The 17678-nt window shown below is 34.7% G+C and overlaps 3 protein-coding genes across 3 annotated transcripts in view; all 3 read right to left on the bottom strand.

The window, feature by feature from the left end:
• The window catches only part of LOC135586277 (probable LRR receptor-like serine/threonine-protein kinase At4g29180), a 92006-nt gene extending 91695 nt beyond the window's left edge, over window positions 1-311 (bottom strand). The window contains exon 1 of the mRNA XM_065179282.1: window positions 193-311. Within this exon, the coding sequence (XP_065035354.1) occupies window positions 193-262 (70 nt within the window). The 5' untranslated portion in view covers window positions 263-311. The remainder of the gene's footprint in view (window positions 1-192) is intronic.
• Window positions 312-2530: 2219 nt separating this feature from the next.
• LOC135671250 (receptor-like protein EIX2) lies at window positions 2531-7417 on the bottom strand. The gene is made up of 2 exons (XM_065179267.1): window positions 4232-7417; window positions 2531-2824 (listed from the first exon to the last, which is right to left on the bottom strand). The coding sequence occupies exon 1, from the start codon at window positions 7324-7326 to the stop codon at window positions 4303-4305; it is 3024 nt and encodes a 1007-aa protein (XP_065035339.1). The 5' UTR covers window positions 7327-7417; the 3' UTR covers window positions 2531-2824; window positions 4232-4302.
• Window positions 7418-14052: 6635 nt separating this feature from the next.
• On the bottom strand, window positions 14053-15651 carry LOC135671164 (receptor-like protein EIX1). Its single transcript, XM_065179119.1, has one exon. It carries the CDS (start codon window positions 15649-15651, stop codon window positions 14053-14055), a length of 1599 nt encoding a protein of 532 aa, XP_065035191.1.
• Window positions 15652-17678: the final 2027 nt, after the last annotated feature.

Raw genomic sequence — 17678 nt, 5'->3', positions numbered from 1 at the left:
GAGCAGCAGCCTAAAGAATGGAAGAAAAGAGAAGAGAAATTGGAAATCTGTGGTCATCATCAATTGATGCAATTCAAATGGAGTCAGCATGAGAACGCAACCACCAGAGAGAGATCCATGGTGACAAGCATGTTCTTGCAATGGGTGCTGCTCGAGAACAAGAAAAAGCTATGCACATCGCAAGCAAAGTACCTGGCTGACCATTCACCAGAATCGCTGCTGCCAACCATCCTAAGCAGACTCGGACGATGAAATTTCTCATCGTTTCCCTGCAGCTCAACTCCTCGATGCCATCCGCAGATTTTTGCTTCAGCAGGCAGCATACATATACATGTACATATATAGAGAGAGAGAGACTGACATACATATATTGATGTCCAATGGCTTTGGTATACTGTAAAGACGACGACGACTGACATAGCGAACGTTTGTGTTTGACATGACTTTAATTTTTTTTTGCTAGAGTCTCTTACTACTAAATTGAAACAATATTGAAGAGGTTGGGATGTCATCATCTTACCATTAAATTGGAGCTGTATCGAAAGGATTTATTTATTTTTATAAATATCATATATATATATATATATATATATATCTAGATTTTAAGAGAGAGAAAAAGATGTGAAGAATATATATATATATATATATATATATATATATATATAGAGAGAGAGAGAGAGAGAGAGAGAAAGGAGTGGATTTCACCTTTGGCATAACGTAAAGAGGACTTGGAGTGATAGAGTCAACGTTTGTGTTTGACATACTTTATTTTCTTATGTTAGAGTCTCTTAATATTTATTTACTAGAAAAATCTAATATAAAATAGATAAATGATTTGGATCAGTCTTACTATTAAATTGGAGTAGCATCGAAGGTGTTGTGATGTCATCGTTTTACCACTAAATTAAAGTCGTATTGAAAGGGTTTGTTTCTTTTATAAATATCATATATATTTTTAGATTTTAAGAAAGAGAACAAGATGTGAAGAATATATATATATATATATATATATATATATATATATATATATATATATATATATATATATATATATATATATATATATATATATATATATAGAGAGAGAGAGAGAGAGAAAGGAGTTATTGTTAGTTGGATGTTCAATTTCAATTCATGGCTTTGGCGGACTTATGTTAGTGATAGAGTCAACATTTGTGTTTGACATACTTTATTTCTTATGTTAGTGTCTCTTAATATTTATTTACTAGGAAAATCTAATATAGAATAAACGGATGACTTGGATCTTTTTTACTATTAAATTGGAGCAGCATTGAAGGGGTTGGGATGTCATCGTCTTAACACTAAATTAGAGTCGTATTGAAAGGGTTTATTTCTTTTATAAATATCATATATATATATATATATATATATATATATATATATATATATATATATATATATATATATATATATATATATATATATAAAAGAGGAGTCTTTGTTAGTTGGATGTCCAACTCATGATTTTGGCATAATATAGAGTCTTTTAATATTTGTTTTGATTATGAAGATATGATATAGAGTGGATTGACGACTTGGGTTAGTCTTACCCTTAAATTGGAATAGTATTAAAGGAGTTGGAATGTCAATATCTTAGGAGTTGTATTGAAGAGCTTTATTTTTTATATAGATATTCTATGTATATTTAGATTTTAAGAGAGAGAAGAAAAATACTTTGATTCCTCCGAAGAAAAAGATAATATTTATTTGATGTTAACAAGAGAAGATATACAAAGAGAATTATACTTGAGGTATCCTTTCATAAGCTTATCTCAATACTTATATAAAATTGAAACACTAGATACAACACTAATGCCATTATCTTAGAGTTATACTCAGAGTCTCTTAATATTTGTTTTGATTAGGAATACCTGATATAGAGTGGATGGATGACTTGGGTTAATCTTACCATTAAATTAGAATAGTATTAAAGGGGTTGGAATGTCATTATCTTAGAGTAAGAGGTTTATTTTTTCTACAGATATTCTACGTATCTTTATATTATAAGAGAGAGAATATTATATGAAAAATACTTTGATTCCACTCGAGAAGAAAAAGATATAAATTATTTGATATTAATAGGAGAAGATATACAAAGAGAATTAGGCTTGAGCGGAGATGATCCAAATCTTTTATTGATCTCACATTATAAAAAAATTAATTTTCTCCGGATAGACGAAAGTTATCAAATCATTTTAAATAGAAAAAAATGATAATGTCAGGCTTATTAGAAAAAAAAAAACTACCAAATAATAATTCTAAAACGTTATTATCCATAATCTTTTGGAATACCAGCAATAAAAACTTTTAGTCCACGCCTTTATATATCTAAACTATCATATAATAATTCTACAACGATTAAGAATGATGAGTATCGCTATATCATTATCTATAGTATTTGGAATCCTAGCGATAGAAACTTTTAACTCACGTCTTTGGATTTGTTGAAGCACATCAACTAATTCAAGAAAGAGAAACTAACAATGAACAGATACCTACAAAAACAATGTTAAAGAACTTCTATTTTATAACTACCTCAAATATTGCAGCGGCTCTTTTTTTTTAAGTTCCATCACCTCCGATTACAAGACCTGTTAAATCCAAAAATTCATGCATTTTACGCAATACAAAACAAAAACACCCTTAATGTCCACGTATAATAGTAGCGACATATTGAGCTCTCAAATACAAATAAGTTCACCAAACTAATGGATTATTACATCACAAGTCTCAAGAGTTTGAACCATAAATGATATAATTTATTGCCTCGATGCATAACCAAATTCAATCTACTCACTGGCATCTGAAAAATTTTAACAACAAGGATGTGAGCAACCACAACTTAGTAAGCACCAAAACTCATATACTAGCAAAACTTATCATAAATGCATTTTAGAAAACTATACATAAATGCTGAACCCTCTTTTATTCTTAAATAAAGAATAAACATGCTTTTCAAATCATCACTTTTAGCATAACAAGCACATAAGATAATATAATCTTTGAAAACGTTTGTATAACAAAACATAAGTGGATATATTTCATTTTAATGCAAAGATTATTTTACTAATTATGAATCAGTATAAGTATAACTAAGCTTTCACATCTAAAATTCATTAAATAGTCATAACTATAACAAAAGACATATATCTAATGGCTATAACCATATTATATCCCATGACAAGAATCAAAAACATATTCAACCTCCATGTATAGGTAAGATATTTATCCCTATGTCCTGCCCCATAAGAAACTAGTTTATGAACTTACGAGTAATACATAACCCCAATTGGTAAGATCCAAATTAAAACTAACAGATTGAAAAATTAACCATCATTTAAAATAACATATTGACATATCCTTCCAATTCCAATGCATAACTCCTTACCTATCATTTGAAATATGTCCAACAATATAGCATTCAAAAATATAATAATCAAATATTTTAATTATTTTAAACAAATGTAATATCAAAAATCTTATTTTCAAAAGCCAATTTAACATTTGCAAATCACATAACTTCATTATTAACAAATATATATTATTAAATTGGAAAACAAGTTAGACAAAATCATTCCATACTTACGTTAATCGTAGATTATTATAACTGATATAGTGATCAACATTCTTCTTCTTTTCCTAAATCATTCGAATAATATAAACCAATCCAACAAACAATCATAATATTTTCTTTTTTAATCTGAGAATGACTATTTTTTTATCTAAGATCACAACATACTCAATGATCTTAGATTAATTAATCTATAGTCCTATTTACTCTTTGGATAGGGAATGAAAGGAATTCAAAATCATATATTACTCTCTTGATATAAAAACATCATCCTTATTAAATCTCACACCGTTTGTTTTTCTTTTTCTTTTCTCCCTATGCCAAAGCCACCCCTCACTTCCTCTGTGTCCAATCCACACATACTAGTCAAATTATAATATCTATTCTATCATTTTGAAAGTAATGTGTTTGTTCCTTTAAATTCAATATAGTATACTTTTAGACTATATCTTCGTACAGAAACTCGGTTGTATGTTCTCTTCTTTTTCTAATATTTTTCTACTTTAAAACAATGAGCCAACGATGTTATGATTATGCAAACATCAAATAGAAGAAGACCCAAATTACATAGAAATTGATCAATACCTATCTACAAATCTAAAATACCATATAAATAAAAAAAATAGAGTGATGACATACCTTCTCCCCATCTACGGTAAAGTCTTGTATCATCCACACTAGAAATTTTAGGATTAAAGTCTAAACAATCGTCAAAAGATTAAATGCCATTGCACCCATAACCAATCATACATATGATCAATCGTATGAAAATAAATATGTCTCCATGCATCTTTGAGGAAGAGAATACCATAAAAGGTCCAAAATCCTATCACATATCCTAATACCATACTGATATAGAACCATAGCCACTCAGGAATCTCCTTCTTGTACTCTTGTATAATATTTTGAGTTATTTTATTATTAAAACAACTTTTGGAAGTTGGTGGTCCACATAAGTCGGCATTGCCCATGTAAATGGATGGATCATTGAGTGTTTGGAGTTGATGACCAGTTGGTATCCTTCCCGAAAGATTATTATATGATAAATTCAAGTAGCTCAAGGAATATAAAACCGATAAGCTCTCAGGAATGCTACCAGAAAGATCATTTATTGATAGATCAAGGGATTCTAATGATTTCATTCCTCCTATCTCCCAAGGGATTTTACCTTGTAAATGATTTCTTGACAAATTTAAATTCTTGAGTCCTGCAAGATCTCCAATTCCTTTTGGGATCTCTCCAGTTAAACTATTGTTCGAAAGATCCATACTTTTCATAAGTTTTATACTGCATTGTAAATAATGAAGATCTTGTCCCTTCGTAAAGACATCTAATTCATCATAACAAAAATCATTATATTGTGATGTCGATCTCATGGTATTTAAATTACCAATGTTGTGAGGTATTGATCCAGATAGATTATTATTTGCAAGATCCAATATTTGAAGCCTCTTAAATCGAGCAAGTTGCCAGGGAATAACTCCAGAAAACATATTTGAACGTAGACGAAGAACTACCAGTTGTCGTCGTAGATTTTCTCCCATCCATAGCGTTATACTTCCGACAAGATTATTTTGAGCCAGATCAAGAAACCATAAATTTGTACAATTTTTCAATGACAAAGGAACCTCACCCGAAAAACTGTTATTTTTTAGTTGCAATAGCTGAAGCTCACTTAAAAATCCGATCGTGTGTGGAATTTCACCCGAGAAGTGATTGTTGCCCAAATTCAAGAATCGAAGATTTTGTAATGACTCCTCCGGACAATAAGGAATCTCACCAAGTAATTTGTTGTTCGAAAGGTCAAGGTATTCGAGAAATGTCCATTGGCAGATTGATGAAGATAAGCCACCGTCAAGCATGTTATCTGAGAGTCCCACTGATGTAACATTGGGCCATATCGGTAATTGCCCTGTAAAGGAATTATTGGAAAAAGATAGAGCTTCAAGTGTAGATGGTAGCATCGTTGGCAATGGACCTTCAAATCTGTTGGAGTATAAATATAACATTTCCAACTTGGTGAACTTGAAAGAAGATGGCAGCTTGCCTCCTATTTGGTTGTTGCCCAAATCTAAGTAACAAAGATTTTGTAATGATTTTCCCAGACAATAAGGGATCTCACCAAGTAATTTGTTGTTCGAAAGGTCAAGATATTGGAGATATTTCCATTGGCAGATTGACAAAGATAAGCCACCGTCAAGCATGTTATCTGAGATTATCACCAATCTAACATGAGGCCATATCGGCAATTGCCCTGTAAAGGAATTATTGGAAAGAGATAGAGCATCAAGTGTAGATGGTAGCAACGTTGGCAATGGACCTTCAAATCTGTTGGAGTCCAAATATAATGTTTCCAACTTGGTGAACTTGAAAGAAGATGGCAGCTTGCCTCCTATTTGGTTGTTGGAAAGGTCTAACTCTGTGATGGTAGAAGATGAAATATTCCAAAACCAAGCGGGCATTGTCCCTGCAATTTTACAGTCTGCCAAATATAATTCTTCGATCTGTGTTTGGAACTGCAACCATTCTGGAAATTGAGGTCCCAACTGACAATTGGTTAAATCTAGTAATCTGAGTTGGAAAGGGGGGACCCAACTCTGCCCAATAGATATGGTGATGGGGTTGTAAGACAAGTCCAACACTTGCAATTCAGTGAGATTAGACAACTTACCAACGGAGGAGGAAGGCATGGAACCGTTGAATAAATTATAGCTGAGATCCAAAATGATGAGATTCGTCATTTGCTCCAACCAACCGCTCAAATTTCCTGTCAATTGGTTGCCCGGCATATGTAATTCTTTCAGTCTACGGAGATCAACCATGGATCTTGGCACGGTACCCTCGAGTTGATTGACTCCTAGATCAAGAAAAGTAAGAGAGCCCAAGTCTCCAATTGCATCAGGAATAACCCCATGGAACCCAGATTCATGAAGATCAAGATGGGTAAGACCACTAATATTCCACAACCATTTGGGTAAGGTGGAGTTGAAATGATTATAGGAGAGATCAAGGACGGTAAGAGAGGAGGTGAAGTTGACGTGGACAACAGAAGCTGGGATGGTATTGAGACCAGCGGCATACATAGTTAACACTTGGAGGAATGGCAGCATGTTCACGGATGAGAACCAATCTGGGACATCGGTTAGGTTCAACCCGCTCAAGTCCAGGTGCTTCAAGGACGTGAGATGGGAGAGCCACTCGAGGTTGTCGACGGGATATCCGTCTCCATAATCATCGACGTATAAGTCAACGCTTAGATCAAGAACGTAGAGGCTCGAAAGGTTCCCCAGCCGAGCAGGTATTCCTCCCATGAATCGTGTAGAAGATAGATTGAGGTATCTCAGTTTCTTGAAGGAGCCGATGAATTCCGGTATGCGGATCCCGCTGAAATTATTGAAGCTAAGATCCAAGTGCTTCAGATGAGATAAAGCAAGCAATGACGAGTTCATCATCCTCTCACCGCGTAATGCCCAATCATCTGTAGTATTTGTGTTTCGGAGGTCGAGCATGACGACGTGGCCAGTGGTGGCACCACAGATGACCCCCTCCCATGCGCAGCAGTCTTGGCCTACCCAAGAAGATAGCCGGTTATGGGTGTCGTGGATGCCGGCTTTGAAGTCCAACAGTGCCTCCCTCTCCATGCTGAAACACCCACTTGTCACCGTGGCCCGGTGGAGGAGGAGGGCCAAGAGGCACAACGACAATGATGATAAGAAGCGTAAAGGGAAACCCATGGCGCGCAGTTTGATCTCCCTCCCTACCGAACGATGAAAGCCGTCATGATTAATACGACATTTTTTTTGGAAACTAATAGCATCGGTCTCAATAGGTGGGATAAGCACTGTTTGACAGACGAGCGGTGACTTGATTGATGCAGATAAGATGAGTGGTGAGAAGCCTCACATCCCTAAGCTGCATTCCATGGATTCTTTTTCTACACGTCGCTGGCCAAGAAGACTTTGACTTGCGGTAAATTAGAATTTAGATTAGAGTTCTAAATAGAAAAATTAATTTTTATGAACATAAGGATGCGCCAAACAAACTACAATTTGACTTGCAATTAACATCTATCATTTTCTCTTCTTCTCTTCTTTCAAGTGAATATTGGCTCTCTCAAATCTTAAGCAGCACATCAAGCATAATTTAGTGTACAATCTTAACAAAACTTGCATGCGTTGGTTGAAGCTTGGATTGTCATAATGACAATTTTAAGAAAGAAAGTGCCTCATCTGCAGCGTAATATGTTTTCTAGATGCTAAAAGAGTACTGTTTTTTAGAAGCATCCTCTTGCTATAACTTTTTTGTCTAGGAAAGACGTCAAATAACATCATGGACGAGCGTGCTTCATACGGAAAGATATACCGAAGAAAGTTAATTGGGATAGCTACTCAACTCGATCGGGTAACCATCCACTTAGGTGAGTGGGCAAGACTCGAGAACTTTACAAGTCTTCCATGTCTACTGGTGAAATGAAGAAGATGAGTTGCATGCTGTGTGGAAGAAGTTGGCATTTATTGGAGTTGATTCCGTTGTCGATTGGGCTGACAGGTCAAGTCTTCTTCGTGCAGAAGTGGAGATCAAAAGTAGTCCATGGAATCGGAGAATTTTGCGTGCATCCCTTTCCTCATCAGTTGCTGCTTTATAAACCATGAATGTTGGCTTTGTGATTTCACCGGCCATACACCTCCACCTTCTTCCTGTTCTTCTGATTGCAAGTGGGGGTTTTTTACATGGAGAGGGAGGTGTTGGAATTAAACTTATTAACCTATCGTAAAGAGATTCAATCTATCGATATATCAAGAGAGAAGTTCATTGTATCAAAAGGAGAAATATATTAAATATTTATAGAAAGATCAATTAAATTAACTAATGATTCTTAAAAGAGTTTTTAAAAAAATGATTTATTTTAAAAATAATTAATATAATATATCTATGGAAACTTTATAAATCCCATATGCTATGTCATGAAACATAAAGTTTTTAAATTAATGAAGAGTTTTGAGTAAAAGATAAGAGTATTTTGTCTTGTCCTACTCTTTTATTGTGTGTTAGTCATATATAATCTTTCTATCCTTTGATTGATAAAAAATATATATATATTATATGGTATATCTAAATAAAAATTCTTCTAAGCTCTCAAAATATACGAGAGTTTGTAGAAAATGAATTTGTTAAACCAAGTTCAATAGAAGGAACAATCAATATAAAAGTAAAAAAATAAGAAGGGAGGAGAAAATGATTTTGTTCACAATTTTCCAAAGGCTTGATGATATAATGTTTGATATCATCACTTTAGTAAATACTTCAAAAGAGGCTTGGGAAATACTTCAAAAAGTATTTGGTGGTTTGGATCAAGTAAAAAAATTTCGTCTACAAGTTTTACGAGTTGATTTTAAAAAATTATAATAAGGTACTTCTGAATCTATTTCTAATTACTTCTCAAAAATTATTTCTATTGTTCATTAAATGAGATGAAATGGTGAACAAATAAGTGATCAAAGAGTAATAGAAAAAATACTAAAATCTCTATATCCAAAGTTTGATTTTATTGCTATAGCGATTGAAGAGTCAAAAGACTTAGAACAAATATCTTTAGAACAACTAATGGATTCTTTTTAAGTTTACGAACAAAGACTAACAAAAAGAGGAGAAGAAAAATATATAGAGAAAGCAGTACAAACCAAGTTTACTCTTGAAAACAAAGACAAATTCAAATCTCAATCTAAGGTTTTTTTTACTCTTACTGATGATCATAGTGGCAAAACTTAGGCTTGCATGTTAAAGGAAAAGAAAATTTTTTAAGCAAATTCAAAGAATTTAATAATTTGATTGAAAGTCAAAGTGGTTATAAGATTAAATATTTAAAAATAAATAAGGACAATGAATATTCAAGAAATTTGAAAGTTTTTATAGAAATAATAAAATTTTATATCAATTCATCATGTTACAAGCCTCAATAAAATGATATCTTAGAAAGAAAAAATAGAATTATACATAATATAGTCCGATTCATGTTAAAGGAAAAAAGAATTCCTAAAAAAATTTCAAAACATGCATCCACAAGTCACTTATAACCTCCAGAGACAAATTTCATGAGCTATGATTCATAATAACTCGTATACCTACCAATGATCACTTTCCATTGTCTGTATGTTAAATATGTCCGGATCATGTAATTTAGAAAAGTTGGGTAGATAATTATAAAACAGACTCTATGTAAAGGACATTGATGATCCTAAAACATACTTTACAAATATAAAGGTGAAAAAGTTAGCTAAAAATTAACTGACTTAATTTTAGGCAATCACACTTATATGCAAGGTTTGTCAAGCTTTGGTAGAATGATAGATAATAAATTATTATTTATCAACCCACTAGTTGTTTATAAGTTTGTATTACACATGGCTTAAAAATTGACTCATTTAATCTTGATCTATTTGATAAAGAACTTAGCTTTATCAAAATTTTAATCTCAGGCAGAATTTAGACAAGACTAGAATTGAAAAAGATCAGCATAATTACACACCAAATCAGAGTTGGGAAGGTTCATCATAATGAATGGTCTTATGGAATAGAAACTTCCCTTGAAGTAGTGTGTGGTATCAACCATAAGCTTACATCTGTTTTAGCTGTTCGCTCCAACTAAACCATAAAAATATTTAGATAAAGATGTTGTTTGGATGCTAACATCTAAGGCAGATACAGTAACCAAGCAAGAAATCCTTGCTTTACGAGTCTCACTTTTGTTACCGTAGATAAAAGAGAAAAAAAAATCTTTTCAGCAATAAAAGAAGTTATTTTTCTCTATGATATCAGAGAAGACATGTCCTGATATTATACAGGTAAGAGTTCTATCTCACTTCTAACATTGCCATTTTGCTGAAGAAGAAAAGGACATTATACAACAAAATTGTATGTTTATAAGCTGTTACTTTTTTAAAACCACTTACATAATTTTGTTGTAGATTTTCTTCTCCTCAAGAAGAAAAAAAGCAATGATAGGAGCAGCAGTATAATCAGCGCTGGGACGACAGCGATCAGCACAATGGTGACTGTAGCAAGCTTCCTTCCTTTGCTGCCAATTTGACATGTACTATGACAGAGACATATATCCGGATTGTTGTCCACTCTTTGCAGAACATAAAGTTCATAAGATATTAGTATTAGGTAGAAGGAATTGTGGTAAGATTTGGGATGTTAGACTACAGCACAAACCTCAACTCAAGCAATCCTTTTGATTGTCCATCACATAAAGAAGCTGGAATAGGCCCATTGAGTCGGTTATTTGACAAAATTCTGCAAAAAGTTTGTTCTTTCTCAACCACTAGCATATAATATGTGGAGAGAGAAGTCCTGAAGCATGTGCATGACAAAATTGAAGTTTTCGATATTGAAAACGCATGCACCAGGTGAATTGTGTAAGAGAGAAAAATCTGTTCTTACAGCACAGTGAGTGATGTCAATTCTTCTAAAGAGGGCGGTATTGGGCCTGTTAAATCATTGTTTGACAAGTCCCTGAGACAAAATACATGGATTACATTAGTTATTGATATGTTTTCATAAGAAATTTTATTAAAAAAAAAAGTAGCTACATGTTGATCTCTATAACTTTGGTCCTTTGAAACCAGATTTCATGAGTAAAGCCATATTAGAAGCAAAACACAACAATAGTGTTTTGGTTTAGTTCAGTTTGGATGATATAGGATGTGGTTAAAGAAAAACCCAAGCTAATGCTTTGGTTTGTAAACTGGTCCATCTGCATTCCTGATTTTGGCAACTAACATGAAAAAACAAAAGCCTTTTGTTTATGGAGTTAGAAAAAGGAGATTAGAAGTGAATAAAATACACATGTAAAAGGGTAACAAGTCAATTTCATGCAACATCTACAAATTGTTCTCAAGTTCTCTGCATGATGTTGCTAGCCAGCAGCCTCCGACGATAAATTTAGAAACTTACAATTAGTTAAGGGCCTTCAGATTAGCAAAAGTATTTGGTATAGCACCATTCAACCCATGATAAGAGAGGTTTCTGTAAAAGAAAATAAAGTAGAAATCATTACATCAGAATCAGTGCTTTTTATTGATGTCTTTTAAAACAACCAAATCTTGGAGCTTACAATGAGGTGACTCTTGGGGTACCAGAGCTTGAGTAGGTGCAATTTACTCCACTCCAAATGAATTGCTGTGGAGCACAAGGATCATCCTGCCATATCTTTACCTGATATAATTTTTTTATCCCCATCATAGCATCAGCTGTTAATTTTGCAGGTTAAGCCAATGTCCACCATACTGAATTCAATCTATTGTGAAAAAAATCCAAGGTTGGAATGTAATTGGATGCATGCCATATAGATGATTATTGTAGCCCCCTCGGAACAAATTTTAATATTCATTTCAAAATAGAAAATGGGCTCCATGAATCATTTTGACACAACTCTGCTCGGAAAAACGTTTTACATGCATGAGCACACTACAGTCACACCTTATGTCGATGTATCCTTCATCGACTTGGTATAGTATTTCAGTTTCGGAGTCCGTGTAGCAGCAGCCTAAAGAATGGAAGAAAAGAGAAGAGAAATTGGAAATCTGTGGTCATCATCAATTGATGCAATTCAAATGGAGTCACCATGAGAACGCAACCACCGGAGAGAGAGAGATCCATGGTGACAAGCATGCTCTTGCAATGGGTGCTGCTCGAGAACAAGGAAAAGCTATGCACATCGCAAGCAAAGTACCTGGCTGACCATTCACCAGAATCGCTGCTGCCAACCATCCTAAGCAGACTCGGACGATGAAGTTTCTCATCGTTTCCCTGCAGCTCAACTCCTCAATGCCACCCGCAGATTTTTGCTTCAGCAGGCAGCATACATATACATGTACATATATAGAGAGAGAGAGACTGACATACATATATGGATGTCCAATGGCTTTGGTATACTGTAAAGACGACGACGACTGACATAGCGAACGTTTGTGTTTGACATGACTTTAATTTTTTTTTGCTAGTGTCTCTTACTACTAAATTGAAACAATATTGAAGAGGTTGGGATGTCATCATCTTACCATTAAATTGGAGCCGTATTGAAAGGATTTATTTATTTTTATAAATATCATATATATATATATATATATATATATATATATATATTTCTAGATTTTAAGAGAGAGAAAAAGATGTGAAGAATATATATATATATATATATATATATATATATATATATATATATATAGAGAGAGAGAGAGAGAGAGAGAGAGAGAGAGAAAAAGAAAAAAGAGTCAATTTCAGCTTTGGCATAATGTAAAGAGGACTTGGAGTGATAGAGTCTTTTTGACATACTTTATTTTCTTATGTTAGAGTCTCTTAATATTTATTTACTAGAAAAATCTAATATAAAATAGACAAATGACTTGGATCAGTTTTACTATTAAATTGGAACAGCATTGAAGGGGTTGGGATGTCATCATCTTACCACTAAATTAGAGTCGTAATGAAAGGGTTTGTTTTTTTTATAAATATCATATATATTTCTAGATTTTAAGAGAGAGAACAAGATGTGAAGAATATATATATATATATATATATATATAAGAGTAGTCTTTGTTAGTTGGATGTCCAACTCATGACTTTGGCATAATATAGAGGCGATTGAGTCAACATTTGCCTTTGACGTGATTTTGCTTTTTGTTTAGAGTCTTTTAATATTTGTTTTGATTATGAAGATATGATATAGATAGAGTGGATTGACGACTTGAGTTAGTCTTACCCTTAAATTGGAATAGTATTAAAGGGGTTGGAATGTCATTATCTTAGGAGCCGTATTGAAGAGCTTTATTTTTTCTATAGATATTCTATGTATATTTAGATTTTAAGAGAGAGAAGAAAAATACTTTGATTCCTCCGAAGAAAAAGAAATAATTTATTTGATGTTAACAAGAGAAGATATACAAAGAGAATTATACTTGGAGGTGTCCTTTCATAAGCTTATCTGAATACTCATATAAAATTGAAACACTAGATACAACACTAATGCCATTATCTTAGAGTCATAGTCTATTTGTTTTGACTAGGAATACCAGTGGATGGATGACTTGGATTAATCTTACCATTAAATTAGAATAGTATTAAAGGGGTTGGAATGTCATTATCTTAGAGTAAGAGGTTTATTTCTTCTACAGATATTCTACATATCTTTAGATTACAAGAGAGAGAATATTATATGAAAAATACTTTGATTCCTCTTGAAAAAAAGATATAAATTATTTGATATTAATAGGAGAAGATATACAAAGAGAATTATGCTTGAGTGGAGATGATCCAAATCTTTAATTGATCTCACATTATAAAAAAATTAATTTTCTCCGGATAGACGAAAGTTATCAAATTATTTTAAATAGAAAAAAATGATGATGTCAGGCTTATTAGAAAAAAATAAACTACCAAATAATAATTCTAAAACGTTATTATCCATAAGGGATCTCACCAAGTAATTTGTTGTTCGAAAGGTCAAGGTATTCGAGATATGTCCATTGGCAGATTGATGAAGATAAGCCACCGTCAAGCATGTTATCTGAGATTGACACAAATCTAACATGGGGCCATATCGGCAATTGCCCTGTAAAGGAATTATTGGAGAGGTATAGAGTTTGAAGTGTAGACGGTAGCATAATTGGCAATGGACCTTCAAATCTGTTGGATTCCAAATGTAATCTTTCCAACTTGGTGAACTTCAAAGAAGATGGCAGCTTGCCTCCTATTTGGTTGTTGGAAAGGTCTAAATATGTGATGGTAGGAGATGAAATATTCCAAAACCAAGCTGGCATTGTCCCTGCAATTTTACAGTCTGCCAAATATAATTCTTCGATCTGTGTTTGAAATTGCAACCATTCTGGAAATTGAGGTCCCAACTGACAATTGGTTAAATCTACTAATCTGAGTTGGTAAGGGGAGACCCAACTCTGGCCAATTGATATGGTGATGGAGTTGCCATACAAGTCTAATACTTGTAATCTTGTAAGATTCTCAAAATGAACTTCTGAAATAACACCTTCAAGAGAATTTCCACCGGGATATAATTCAGTAAGATTAGATAACTTACCAATGGAGGAAGGCACGGAACCGTTGAATAAATTAGATCGGAGATCCAAAATGATGAGATTCGTCATTTGCTCTGGCAGATCGCTCAAATTTCCTGTCAATTGGTTGCCTGGCATATGTAATTCTTTCAGTCTGCCTAAGTTTCCAATTGCATCGGGAATAACGCCATAGAATCCAGAATTATAGAGATGAAGATGGGTAAGACTAGAAATATTCCACAACCATTTGGGTAAGGTGGAGTTGAAATTATTATAGGAGAGATCAAGGACGGTAAGAGAGGAGGTGAAGTTGACGTGCACAACAGAAGCTGGGATGGTCTTGAGACCGACGGAAGACATACTTGACACTTGGAGGGATGGCAGCATGTTCACCGATGAGAACCAACCCGGGACATCAGTTAGGTTTAACCCGCTCAAGTTCAGGTACTTCAAGGACCTGAGATGGGAGAGCCAGTCGAGGTTGTCAACATGGGATGCAAAATCTAAAGCATCTTTTAGATCCAGAACGTAGAGTCTCGAAAGGTTCCCCAGCCGAGCAGGTATTCCTCCCATGAAATATGTAAAAGATAGATTGAGGTATCTCAGTTTCTTGAAGGAGCCGATGAATTCCGGTATGCGGATTCTCCTGAAATCATTGACGCTAAGATCCAAGTGCTTCAAATGAGATAAAGCAAGCAATGACGAGTTCATCATCCTCTCACCGCGTAATGCCCGATCAAACGTATTCCGGAGGTCGAGCATGACGACGTGGCCAGTGGTGGCACCACAGATGACCCCCTCCCATGCGCAGCAGTCTTGGCCTACCCAAGAAGATAGCCGGTTATAGGTGTCGTGGATGCCGGCTTTGAAGTCCAACAGTGCCTCCCTCTCCAAGCTGAAACACCCACTTGTCACCGTGGCCCGGTGGAGGAGGAGGGCCAAGAGGCACAACGACAGTGATGATAAGAAGCGTAAAGGGAAACCCATGGCGCGCAGTTTGATCTCCCTCCCTCCCTACCTACTCCTAGCCGCCACAATCAGAAGAACAGGGCGAAGGTGGAGGTGCATGATACGCTATGCCGAATCACAAATTTATAAGCCAACTGATGCACACAATTTCTTCCATTCCATGGTCAAATTTCCATATCATGCATGGAATTAATTGTACCGACTTTGACTTATCAGCCCAATCCAAGTTTCGTGGCGATGCGGAGAGCACCTTCACCATCGGAGACTTCATATGTGACGAAAGGGGTAAGAGTTCGGGTGGGCGGAACCAGTGGTTATGATGCAGAGCATCATGTGGATCATGAACGTGAAGCCAAGTATGCATAGAATTGATCGAGATTACACCACTTTGACTCAGAAACAGTTGACTGACCGAACTTGAGTATGTGGGACATGCACCATCACCTACTTGAGTCAGTAGGTAGGTAAGACCATAGTTAGCAAGATGGAACCAACACACCCACAAAAAAAAAAATTCCAATACGAACTTTAAGTCATCCGCTGTGCTATACTAATCTATTAAGGACTTTACAACATTTTAAATAGACAACAAAGAGCAAACTTGATGAACTTATTGTAAGGAATATCAATGTGTTGAGTGTTAGGACCAAAAAAGAGCAAATTAGTGCTTTTAGAAAACGATGTGGATTTGGAAAACTTTAATGATTTGAAAAAACTTGATTCGATGAAATCATATCGAAAATGATATCGAAGTGTGCTTAACTTAGAAGTATGCTTGACTTAGAGTAAACATAATAAGCAAGCAATTAAAACAGAAAAATAATAGTAACGAAGAGCATAAAAAAGATGCACACCAAATTTATAGTGGTTCGGTCATCGTGACCTACATCTACTCCTTATTCCTCTTCACTCGAGGCTACTGACTTTCACTATTGATCTTCTTTCTAACGGGTGAAGATCAACTACCCTTACAACTATTTCTCATTTTCACAGGCTCAAAAGAGAACCTTTACACCTCTCTTTTAGACCTCACTTATCCCTTACAAAACTAACTTTGTGAGGAAGGGATTCTAAATCGTAAGAGAGTTTCCAATATCTTTTCTCAAGTATTCTTTTTCCCATTTCTATTCAATTTTGTACTTTCCAAGTATGAATAACTAGGATATTTATAGACCCTAAATGACTTCAAAAATAAAATTAAAAAAGGTTTCATCCTAGGTTTCCTGAGTCTTGACGGTACCACTACTTGTGCTGGGCGGTACCATCGCCCAATCTAATGGTACCACTGCTTGATAGTCTGGGAGACTATGTCTGGGCGGTACCACCCCCTTACACACTAACACTAGGCGATACCACTGCCTGATAGATTGGAAAAGTGTGCTCTTGACTTTTCCAACTCATAGGTGGTTCTACCTAACCTTGGGTCACTGAATGAGCCTTCCACTTGGCCTAAAACAGTCTCAACTCAGGCCCAATAGGCCCCTAATTGAGTTAGCATAGTTATATCTAAAACTAACTCAATTACGACCTAATCGAGATCAATTAAGACATAACCGATTACAAGACTAGAATTCTATATTATTCGGCATATCATTGGTTCATCCGATGCTTCGTCCGATCCTTTGACGCATCGTTCTCTCCTTCGGTGTATTGCTCAATCAGCATATTAACCTTCCGTAACTTTCGATTTCCTTGGCGCAATGACTGATTCTTTGGCCCGATACCTAAACTCATGGCACGAAGTCCTTTTGGCACGTCGACCAATCCTCTAGCCTGACATCCAATCTTCTGATATGTTCAACTCTGACCCAACGTCTGATTCTCCTACTTTAATTGATTTATCTTTCCATGATCAATGATAGTCTTACGCCATTCAAACACATTAGATTATAACTTCATCAATTGATTTCATCATTAAAATTCAAGATTCAACATTGAGGACCGTATGATATTCTGTTGAGAAATCATTTGATGAATCTGAACTGCTACTATTTTAATGGAATCTGAATTTGTTTTTCACCTTCATTGGTCTCCTAAATTCAATT

This window comes from Musa acuminata, unplaced genomic scaffold, assembly GCF_036884655.1.
Source record: "Musa acuminata AAA Group cultivar baxijiao unplaced genomic scaffold, Cavendish_Baxijiao_AAA HiC_scaffold_1138, whole genome shotgun sequence".
Classification (NCBI taxonomy): domain Eukaryota; kingdom Viridiplantae; phylum Streptophyta; class Magnoliopsida; order Zingiberales; family Musaceae; genus Musa; species Musa acuminata.
Note: the sequence above shows the minus strand (reverse complement) of the source record. Positions and strands in the feature narration are given on the sequence as shown.